Source organism: Alosa pseudoharengus, unplaced genomic scaffold (genome assembly GCF_046254945.1).
Source record: "Alosa pseudoharengus isolate Yale_2024_CS ecotype anadromous, Long Island Sound unplaced genomic scaffold, YU_APseudo_1.1 YU_APseudo_1.1_scf_5, whole genome shotgun sequence".
NCBI classification, from domain to species: Eukaryota; Metazoa; Chordata; class Actinopteri; order Clupeiformes; family Clupeidae; genus Alosa; species Alosa pseudoharengus.
Window position 1 is genome coordinate 42,209,905 of NW_027468837.1, and position 11,269 is coordinate 42,221,173.

Below are 11,269 nucleotides of genomic sequence, written 5' to 3' on the forward strand. Positions count from 1 at the left end.
CCGCCAGGGAACGTTCCCTAAAAGTTCGCTGATGGTTGTACAAGACAACTGTAAGATGGCGTTCCGGGGACGTTCGCTGAAGGTGTGTGTGTGAGTGTGTGAGTGTGTGTGTGTTTGTGAGTGTGCGTGTGTGAGTGTGTGTGTGTGTGAGTGTGCGTGTGTGTGAGTGTGCGTGCGTGTGCGTGTGTGTGTGTGTGTGTGTATGTATGTGTGTGTGTGAGTGTGTGTGTGTGTGTGTGAGTGTGCGTGCGTGCGTGCGTGCGTGCGTGCGTGTGTGTGTATGTGAGTGTGTGTGTGTGTGTGGGGTGTAACGGTACACAGAAGTCACGGTTCGGTTCATACCTCGGTTCGGACATCACGGTTCGGTACGAGTTCGGTACAATGGAGGGAAAAGCAAAACAAAAATGCAGAAAGCATTTTTTTTTGTACATGTCTCAGGCTGTACCATCTAGTGTCATACAGTCTCTTCCCTGAGCTATCTGCAACAGCCTGAAGTGTGTAAGATGTAGGCTAAACAGTACAATAAGTGCCCAGACTCAATCTGTAACTTGTAAACAAAATAAGACAATCAGCTATAAAACTGAAAATAGGCCTACAGCATCTCTTATTTCTGAAAGTGCAAATTACATAGAAAATTATTTGTAAAAATCCACTTAAGCAAGACCTTCAACATCTGTGTTTAGTTGTATATGGAAGGGTCTACAATTTGCCTCAATATTTTTCATTGTGTGTAAAGTAATAATCTAGCCTACTAACTGTGAAAATATCACACTATTTTGCCTTTTTTTAAAAAAACGAAATTGCTCCTTTCATTTCATAAACAGACTACAACTAGAAGTCACGTGACTTTGCCCTTTGACGTTAACTCACCGTAGCATGGTTTGTTTATTAGCCTGGTTAGCGTTGTCACTTTATTTTACTGTCTATGCACTTAACACTACCAGCTCCTCATGTGAGAAGTTACAAGTTACCCCAACATAAAGGTAATTACCACCCGATTTACATAGCTTTCTGTCATTACGAAATCATTTAATTTAAGCCATAGGTTTTGGCCCTATTTGTATGTGTATCCAAAGGCTGCTGAAGCGCACGGGAAGTTTTTTTCCCCTCGTTTCAGTGATTGGTAGCCTACATCATCTGGGTGATGGCTTCGAATATGTGTAGCATTTTTTCCACTCACATACCCAATGCTGAACAACGCCGACACACAATTTCATCTTATCCACCACTCTTTCGCCTTTACTAACGTTACTGTAACTGAAGTTCTCAAACTTGCGATCTTAAAGAGACCAGCGGATCCTCTAACTCTTGTAGGTCTAACCTTAGTGCTGCTAATGACTGACGGACTCGACCGACGACCTGACAAAAAAAAACATAGGCGCCATCGAGCTTCAGAGCTAAGGCGAGGCTACAGATTAGCGTTAGGTGTCGCTAAAGAACTCCCGTAACTCTCGCTACTTAACAGTAATTGCGCATGACATTAATTAATCCGCACACGAGTTTTATGTATTTTTATACCGTGTATTCTCCGTGTAAATTCATGCACCGAACCGTGACGCCCGTACCGTTTCGGTTCAATACGAATACATGAACCGTTACACCCCTAGTGTGTGTGTGAGTGTGTGTGCGTGCGTGCGTGCGTGTGTGTGTATGTGAGTGTGTGTGTGTGTGTGTGTTTATGAGTTGATCCACTGGTGCTGCAGGCACTGTTGGGCGGTCGCCCTGTGTGCTGGCACGGGCTCCAGCATGGGCAGCAGGAAGTGGCTGAAGCTCTGGGCATCGCTGGGGGTCCAGCCGTACTTGTCCTGCAGGATGTCACACAGCGCCCAAGGGTGCAGGCGAGTGATACGCCGCAGCTCACCTACACACACACACACACACACACACACACACACACACACACTCTGAGTCAGCATCAGGGTTCACTGTGTACACACTCCCATCTACACACAGCATGTAAGATGTGCCTCTCACACCACAATCCTCTCTCCTGCGTCTCACACACACACACACACAATCCTCTCTCCTGCATCTCACACACACACACACACACAATCCTCTGTCCTGCATCTCACACCCACACACACACACACACACACACAATCCTCTCTCCTGCGTCTCACCTTTGCTGTTGAAGAAGCGTCGTGAGCGCCGTCCAGACAAGGCCAAGTCCACAGGGAGAGGCCCCAGGAGCTCTGTGATGTGAGCTATGTGATCTGGACACACACACACACATGGATACACACACATATACACATACACACACACACACACATACACACACATATACACATACACATACACACACACACACGCACACACACACACACAATGTGCTATGAACCATGTGATCTGAGCACACACAGTAGAATAGTCAGATACAGCAAATTAACTCTATACATTATCTCTGTACTCTACAGATTAAATGTGTACTTTGCAGATTAATTTTGTACTTTACAAATGAACTCTGTACTGTACAGATTAACTCTGTACTTTAGAGATACCGTAATTTCATAAATTAGCCCTGGTTTATACATTGATTTTGCAAATTTTCTTCAGCTATGAGGTTAATACACGGGGCAGTTAATATGGTATTAATATGGTTTTGTTTCTTTTAACTGCATAAAACACTGTCCTGCGGCTTATACACAATGTGGCTAGTACACAGGACATTACTGTAACTCTACAGATCAACTCTGTACTCTACAGATTATCTTTGTACTGTTCAGATTATCTTTGTACTCTAGAGATTATCTTTTTACTGTAGAGATGCACTCTGTTCTCTACAGAGGAGAGGGGGACACAGACACACAAAGAAAATAATACTGTAAAGTGGTTGATAGAAAAGGCAGAAAAAGAAGGAATGGAGAGACAGAAGGGGAAAAGGTAGAGAGGAAGAGAGATAGACAGAGAGAGAGGAGAGAGAGATAGAGTGATAAAAGGAGAGAGAAGGAGTTATGAAAGGAGAGAGAGAAGGAGTGATGAAAAAGACAGACCTTCTTCTCTGCTGTAGGTTTTCCCTGGGTACGGCTCAAACAGGAACTCTCCTGTGGCCAACTCAAATGCCTGAAACAAACATTTCACACACACACACACAGGGTGCTAGGTTACAGGTACGCAGGCAAGACACGCTGCTCTGTCTGCCTGTCTCTGTCAAGGTTGTGATGTATGTGTGATATAAGGTGGTGATGTATATGTGATATAAGGTGGTGATGTATGTGTGATATAAGGTGATGATGTATGTGTGATATAAGGTGGTGATGATGTATGTGTGATATAAGGCGGTGATGTATGTGTGATATAAGGTGGTGATGTATGATGTATGTGTGATGTAAGGTGGTGATGTATGTGTGATATAAGGTGGTGATGTATGATGTATGTGTGATATAAGGTGATGATGTATGTGTGATATAAGGTGATGATGTATGTGTGATATAAGGTGGTGATGTATATGTGATATAAGGTGGTGATGTATGTGTGATATAAGGTGGTGGTGATGTATGTGTGATATAAGGTGGTGATGTATATGTGATATAAGGTGGTGATGTATGTGTGATATAAGGTGGTGGTGATGTATGTGTGATATAAGGTGGTGGTGATGTATGTGTGATATAAGGTGGTGATGTATGTGTGATATAAGGTGGTGATGTATGATGTATGTGTGATATAAGGTGATGATGTATGTGTGATATAAGGTGATGATGTATGTGTGATATAAGGTGGTGATGTATGTGTGATGTAAGGTGGTGATGTATGTGTGATATAAGGTGGTGATGTATGATGTATGTGTGATATAAGGTGATGATGTATGTGTGATATAAGGTGGTGATGTATGTGTGATATAAGGTGGTGATGTATGATGTATGTGTGATATAAGGTGATGATGTATGTGTGATATAAGGTGGTGATGATGTATGTGTGATATAAGGTGGTGATGTATGTGTGATATAAGGTGGTGATGTATGATGTATGTGTGATATAAGTTGGTGATGTATGTGTGATATAAGGTGGTGATGTATGTGTGATGTAAGGTGGTGATGTATGTGTGATATAAGGTGGTGATGTATGATGTATGTGTGATATAAGGTGATGATGTATGTGTGATATAAGGTGATGATGTATGTGTGATATAAGGTGGTGATGTATGTGTGATGTAAGGTGGTGATGTATGTGTGATATAAGTTGGTGATGTATGATGTATGTGTGATATAAGGTGATGATGTATGTGTGATATAAGGTGGTGATGTATGTGTGATATAAGGTGGTGATGTATGTGTGATGTAAGGTGGTGATGTATGTGTGATATAAGGTGGTGATGATGTATGTGTAATATAAGGTGGTGATGTATGTGTGAAGTAAGGTGATGGATGATGTATGTGTGATGTAAGGTGATGGATGATGTATGTGTGATATAAGTGGATGATGTATGTGTGATGTAAGGTGGTGATGTATGTGTGATGTAAGTTGGTGATGTATGTGTGATGTAAGTTGGTGATGTATGATGTATGTGTGATATAAGGTGATGATGTATGTGTGATATAAGGTGGTGATGTATGTGTGATGTAAGGTGGTGATGTATGTGTGATGTAAGGTGGTGATGTATGTGTGATGTAAGGTGGTGATGTATGTGTGATATAAGGTGGTGATGTATGTGTGATATAAGGTGGTGATGTATGTGTGATATAAGGTGGTGATGTATGATGTATGTGTGATGTAAGGTGGTGATGTATGTGTGATATAAGGTGGTGATGTATGTGTGATATAAGGTGGTGATGTATGTGTGATGTAAGGTGGTGATGTATGTGTGATGTAAGTTGGTGATGTATGTGTGAAGTAAGGTGATGGATGATGTATGTGTGATATAAGTGGATGATGTATGTGTGATATAAGTGGATGATGTATGTGTGATATAAGGTGGTGATGTATGTGTGATGTAAGGTGGTGATGTATGTGTGATGTAAGGTGGTGATGTATGTGTGATGTAAGGTGGTGATGTATGTGTGAAGTAAGGTGATGGATGATGTATGTGTGATATAAGTGGATGATGTATGTGTGATGTAAGGTGGTGATGTATGTGTGATGTAAGTTGGTGATGTATGTGTGATGTAAGGTGGTGATGTATGTGTGATGTAAGGTGGTGATGTATGTGTGATGTAAGTTGGTGATGTATGTGTGAGTTAAGGTGCTGTAGGCTTTTTTTTTTGTGTAGGCTTTTGCTCACCATGCAGGCAGTGCTCCATATGTCTGCAGGTGTATCGTACTCTGCACCAATCAGAACCTCGATGGCGCGATACTGACACGTCTGGATGTCCTCAGAGAAGTGTTTATGCTGCCGTGAGGGAGAAAAGGAGAGATATTTAGAACCTACTATAGACATGATATTTAGAACCAACTAAAGACATGATATTTAGAACCAACTAAAGACATGATATTTAGAACCTAATATAGACATGATATTTAGAACCTACTATAGACATGATATTTAGAACCAACTAAAGACATGATATTTAGAACCAACTAAAGACATGATATTTAGAACCTAATATAGACATGATATTTAGAACCTACTATAGACATGATATTTAGATCCTACTATAGACATGATATTTAGAACCTACTATAGACATGATATTTAGAACCAACTAAAGACATGATATTTAGAACCTAATATAGACATGATATTTAGATCCTACTATAGACATGATATTTAGAACCTAATATAGACATGATATTTAGAACATGATATTTAGAACCTACTATAGACATGATATTTAGAACCTACTATAGATACGATATTTAGAACCTACTATAGACATGATATTTAGAACATGACATTTAGAACCTACTATAGACATGATATTTAGAACCTACTATAGACATGATATTTAGAACATGATATTTAGAACCTACTATAGACATGATATTTAGAACCTACTATAGACATGATATTTAGAACATGGTATTTAGAACCTACTATAGACATGATATTTAGAACCTACTATAGACATGATATTTAGAACATGATATTTAGAAGCTACTATAGACATGATATTTAGAACATGATATTTAGAACCTACTATAGACATGATATTTAGAACCTACTATAGACATGAGTGGGCTTGTGTGTGTGTGTGTGTGTGTGTGTGTGTGTGTGTGTGTGTGTGTGTGTGTGTAGCTATCTCACCACCCAGCAGGAGTTTCCCAGGTCAGCAATCTTGATTCGGATTCTGTGAGCGTCCTCTGGGTTCAGCAGATCTACGGAACCCTCTGACATGAACGACATGAAAGAAGCACTCTTACCCTCCAGCTCTCTGGTGTGTATGCATATCTGCTGGTGTGTGTATGTGTTGGTGTGTATGCAGGTGTGTGTGCAGGTGTGTTGGTGTGTATGCAGGTGGGCAGGTGTGTATGCAGGTGTGTTGGTGTGTATGCAGGTGTGTATGCAGGTGTGTATGCAGGTGTGTATGCAGGTGTGTTGGTGTGTATGCAGGTGTGTATGCAGGTGTGTTGGTGTGTATGTAGGTGTGTATGCAGGTGTGTATGCAGGTGTGTATGCAGGTGTGTTGGTGTGTATGCAGGTGTGTTGGTGTGTGTGCAGGTGTGTATGCAGGTGTGTTGGTGTGTATGCAGGTGTGTATGCAGGTGTGTTGGTGTGTATGCAGGTGTGTTGGTGTGTATGCAGGTGTGTATGCAGGTGTGTTGGTGTGTATGCAGGTGTGTTGGTGTGTATGCAGGTGTGTATGCAGGTGTGTTGGTGTGTATGCAGGTGTGTATGCAGGTGTGTATGCAGGTGTGTTGGTGTGTATGCAGGTGTGTATGCAGGTGTGTTGGTGTGTATGCAGGTGTGTATGCAGGTGTGTATGCAGGTGTGTATGCAGGTGTGTTGGTGTGTATGCAGGTGTGTATGCAGGTGTGCAGGTGTGTATGCAGGTGTGTTGGGGTGTATGCAGGTGTGTATGCAGGTGTGTATGCAGGTGTGTATGCAAGTGTGTTGGTGTGTATGGTGTGTGGTGTCTGCCTCTTCACCCCCCCATGTCCACTAGCCACTTTTACCACTGTCTTTCTGCCTCACTGTTTGCGTGCTATATTAGCACATTAGCACATATGCATAACCCCCCCCTCCATGCCACAGCCGAACTGTGGCCACACTTATACCTTTTCTTAATATAGTTATATATATAGATATATAGACTTTATTCTTGCACTGTTGGACTTACTCATTTGCACTATCACCATGACACTCACTCACACAGAGCATCTTACCTTACCATACTATGCACAGAGAATCACAGGCTCAGTCCCTGCCTCAGTCATTGCAAGCGCCTCTTGATTGATTAATCACCACTATGTGGATACTGTTTTTAGAATTGATTTAGATTAAGTGTAAGTTAGTATAATTCGTATTTTAGTATATTCTTTATCTTCTACTGTCCTTATTGCTTAGTTGTGTTTTTATATTAATTACTTTTTCTGCTATTTCCCCTGGGGATCAATAAAGTATCTTTCTATCTATCTATCTATCTATCTATCTATCTATCTATCTATATAAAGCATCTAATACTGACTGTGTGTTGTCGCTGACAGGCTGTCTTGGCTGGCAGGTTCTGTGTTTGCGTGTTCCGTGTGGTCCGTGTGGGCGTGTTCCGTGTGGGCGGGGCGTAGCGAGGCGAGCATGGTGGCGTAGGAGGTGGAGGTGGGGCGGGAGCGACTCAGCAGGGCGGAGCCTGTCGGTGGGTGGGAGGGGTTTCGGCTCTGGTCCAATTGAGATGAAGAGGTGCGGTGGGGGCGGGATGCACACACAGGTCCATCTCCTGAGGGAGAACACACAGAGAACCACGAGGAACCGTTAGGAACCCAGGAGAACACACATAGAACCAAGAGGAACCGTTAGGAACCCAGGAGAACACACATAGAACCAAGAGGAACCGTTAGGAACCCAGGAGAACACACATAGAACCAAGAGGAACCGTTAGGAACCCAGGAGAACAGATCAGAGCTGCGAGTGTGTGTTCTGAGTGTGTGTGTGTGTGTGTGTGAATTTGTATTTGTGTGTATGTGTGTGTGTGAATTTGTATGTGTGTGTATGTGTGTGTGTGTGAATTTGTATGTGTGTGTGTGTGTGTGTGTGTATGTGTGTGTATATGTGTGTGTGTGTGTGTGTGTGTGTGTATGTGTGTGTGTGCATGTTTGTGTGAGTGTGTACATGTCTGTTTGTGTGTGTGTGTGTGTGTGTGTGTGTATTAGGGGTGTAACGGTACACAGAAGTCACTGTTCAGTTCATACCTCGGTTCGGACATCACGGTTCGGTACGAGTTCGGTACAATGGAGGGAAAAGCAAAACAAAAATGCAGAAAGCAATTTTTTTGCTTATTGTGCATGTCTCAGGCTGTACCACCTAGTGTCATACAGTCTCTTCCCTGAGCGATCTGCAACAGCCTGAAGTGTGTAAGATGTAGGCTAAACAGTACAATAAGTACCCAGACTCCATCTGTAACTTGTAAACAAAATAAGACAATCAGCTATAAAACTGAAAATAGGCCTACAGCATCTCTTATTTCTGAAAGTGCAAATTACATAGAATAATGATTTTTAAAAATCCACTTAAGCAAGACCTTCAACATCCGTGTTTAGTTCTATATGGAAGGGTCTACAATTTGCCTCAATATTTTTCAGTGTGTGTACAGTAATAATCTACTAACTGTGAAAATATCACACTATTTTGCCTTCTTTTAAAAAAATGAAATTGCTCCTTTCATTTCATAAACAGACTACAACTAGAAGTCACGTGACTTTGCCCTTCGACGTTAACTCACCGTAGCATGGTTTGTTTATTAGCCTGGTTAGCGTTGACACTTTCTTTTACTGTCTATGCACTTAACACTAGCCTACCAGCTCCTCATGTGAGAAGTTACAAGTTACCCCAACATAAAGGTGATTACCACACGATTTACATAGCTTTCTGTCATTACGAAATCATTTAATTTAAGCCATAGGTTTTGGCCCTGTTCGTATGTGTATCTAAAGGCTGCTGAAGCACCGCTGAGCGCATGGGAAGTTTTTTTTTCCTCGTTTCAGTGATTGGTAGCCTACATCATCTGGGTGATGGCTTCGAATATGTGTAGCATATATTTCCACTCACATACCCAACAACTGCTGATCAACGCCGACACACAGTTTCTTATCCACCACTCTCTCGCCTGTACTACTGTAACTGAAGTTCTCAAACTTGCGATCTTAAAGAGACCAGCGGATCCTCTAACTCTTGTGGGTCGCCACCACTCGCTTAGTGCTGCTATCTCTGACTGACTGACTCGACCGACGACCTGACAAAAAAATAACATAGGCGCCAATCAGAGCTTCAGAGCTAAGGCGAGGCTACATATTAGCGTTAGGTGTGGCTAAAGAACTCTCGTAACTCTCGTACTTAACAGTAATTGCGCATGACATTAATTAATCCGCACACGAGTTTTATTTATTTTTATACCGTGTATTCTCCGTGTAAATTCATGCACCGAACCGTGACGCCCGTACCGTTTCGGTTCAATACGAATACATGAACCGTTACACCCCTAGTGTGTATGTGTATGTATGTGTGTGTATGTGTATGTGTATGTGTGTGTATGTGTATGTGTATGTGTATGTGTATGTGTATGTGTATGTGTATGTGTGTGTGTATGTGTATGTGTGTGTGTATGTGTATGTGTATGTGTATGTGTATGTGTATGTGTTTGTGTATGTATGTGTGTGTGTGAATGTGTGTACTAACTGGCCGTAGTGTGTGTGTGTATGTGTGTGTGTTTGTGTATGTATGTGTGTGTGTGAATGTGTGTACTAACTGGCCATAGTGTGTGTGTTGTCCTCATCCTCCTCTTCGTCCACCAGGAGTGTGTTTCTCCGTGAGGTGTGTGTGTGCGTGGGCCCTGTGCTGGGAGTGTTGATGGGGGTGGGCAGGAGGGTGACACTGCCCCCTGGTGGACACTGGCCTGCACTGCACCTCTCCAGGCCCTCCTGGGCAGCTTCACTCCGACCCCTCCTTTTCCTCTGAGACCGGGAGAGACGCTCCGTCTAGGACACACACACACACAGACACACACACACACACACACACACACACACACATCACACAAACACACAAACACACAGTCAAGTCTGACATCAGTATACACACACACACACACACACACATCACACAAACACACAGTTAAGTCTGACATCAGTATACACACACACACACACACACACACACACAGTCAAGTCTGACATCAGCATACACACATACACACACACACACACACACATCACACACACACACACACACACATCACACAAACACACAGTCAAGTCTGACATCAGTATACACACACATACACACATCACACAAACACACAAACACACAGTCAAGTCTGACATCAGTATACACACACACACACACATCACACAAACACACAAGCACAGTCAAATCTGACATCAGCATACACACACACACACACACACACACACACACACACACACACACACACACATCACACAGTCAAGTCTGACATCAGCATACACACACACACACACATCAAACAAACACACAAACACACAGTCAAGTCTGACATCAGTATACACACACACACACACACACACACACACATCACACAAACACACAAGCACACGGTCAAGTCTGACATCAGTATACACACACACACACACACAAACACACAGTCAAGTCTGACACCAGCACACACACACACACGCGCGCACACAGTCAAGTCTGACATCAGTATACACACACACACACACACAAACACACAGTCAAGTCTGACACACACACGCGCGCACACACACACACACTCACACACACACACATACAGACACATTCAGGTCTGACCTCAACACACAAACCCACACACACAGCGAATACATACACACATACATCCCACACACATGCAAACACACAGTCAAGTCTGACCTCAACACACACACTACTCACCAGAACCCCTAGTGACTGGAACACACCAGAGATCTTCCCCAACCACTGAGTCACACTCTAAACACACACACAGCCATACACACACACACACACACAGCCATACACACACACACAGCCATACACACACACACACACACAGAGACACACACACACACACACAGCCATACACACACACACACACACAGCAATACACACACACACACACACATACACACACACACACACACACAGAGAGACACACACACACACACACAGCCATACACACACACACACACACACACACACACAGAG

General features: G+C 42.8%; 1 protein-coding gene across 1 annotated transcript in view; it reads right to left on the minus strand.

Annotated features, from left to right (window-relative positions):
• Positions 1–1,646: 1,646 nt before the first annotated feature.
• Positions 1,647–11,269, minus strand: part of LOC143104934 (SRSF protein kinase 3-like) — a 47,247-nt gene continuing 37,624 nt past the window's right edge. The window contains exons 8-13 of the mRNA XM_076269264.1: positions 7,566–7,811; positions 6,185–6,267; positions 5,222–5,329; positions 2,997–3,066; positions 2,124–2,216; positions 1,647–1,861 (exon numbers count right to left, since the gene is read on the minus strand). Coding sequence (XP_076125379.1) covers positions 1,677–1,861; positions 2,124–2,216; positions 2,997–3,066; positions 5,222–5,329; positions 6,185–6,267; positions 7,566–7,811 — 785 coding nt within the window. The 3' untranslated portion in view covers positions 1,647–1,676. The remainder of the gene's footprint in view (positions 1,862–2,123; positions 2,217–2,996; positions 3,067–5,221; positions 5,330–6,184; positions 6,268–7,565; positions 7,812–11,269) is intronic.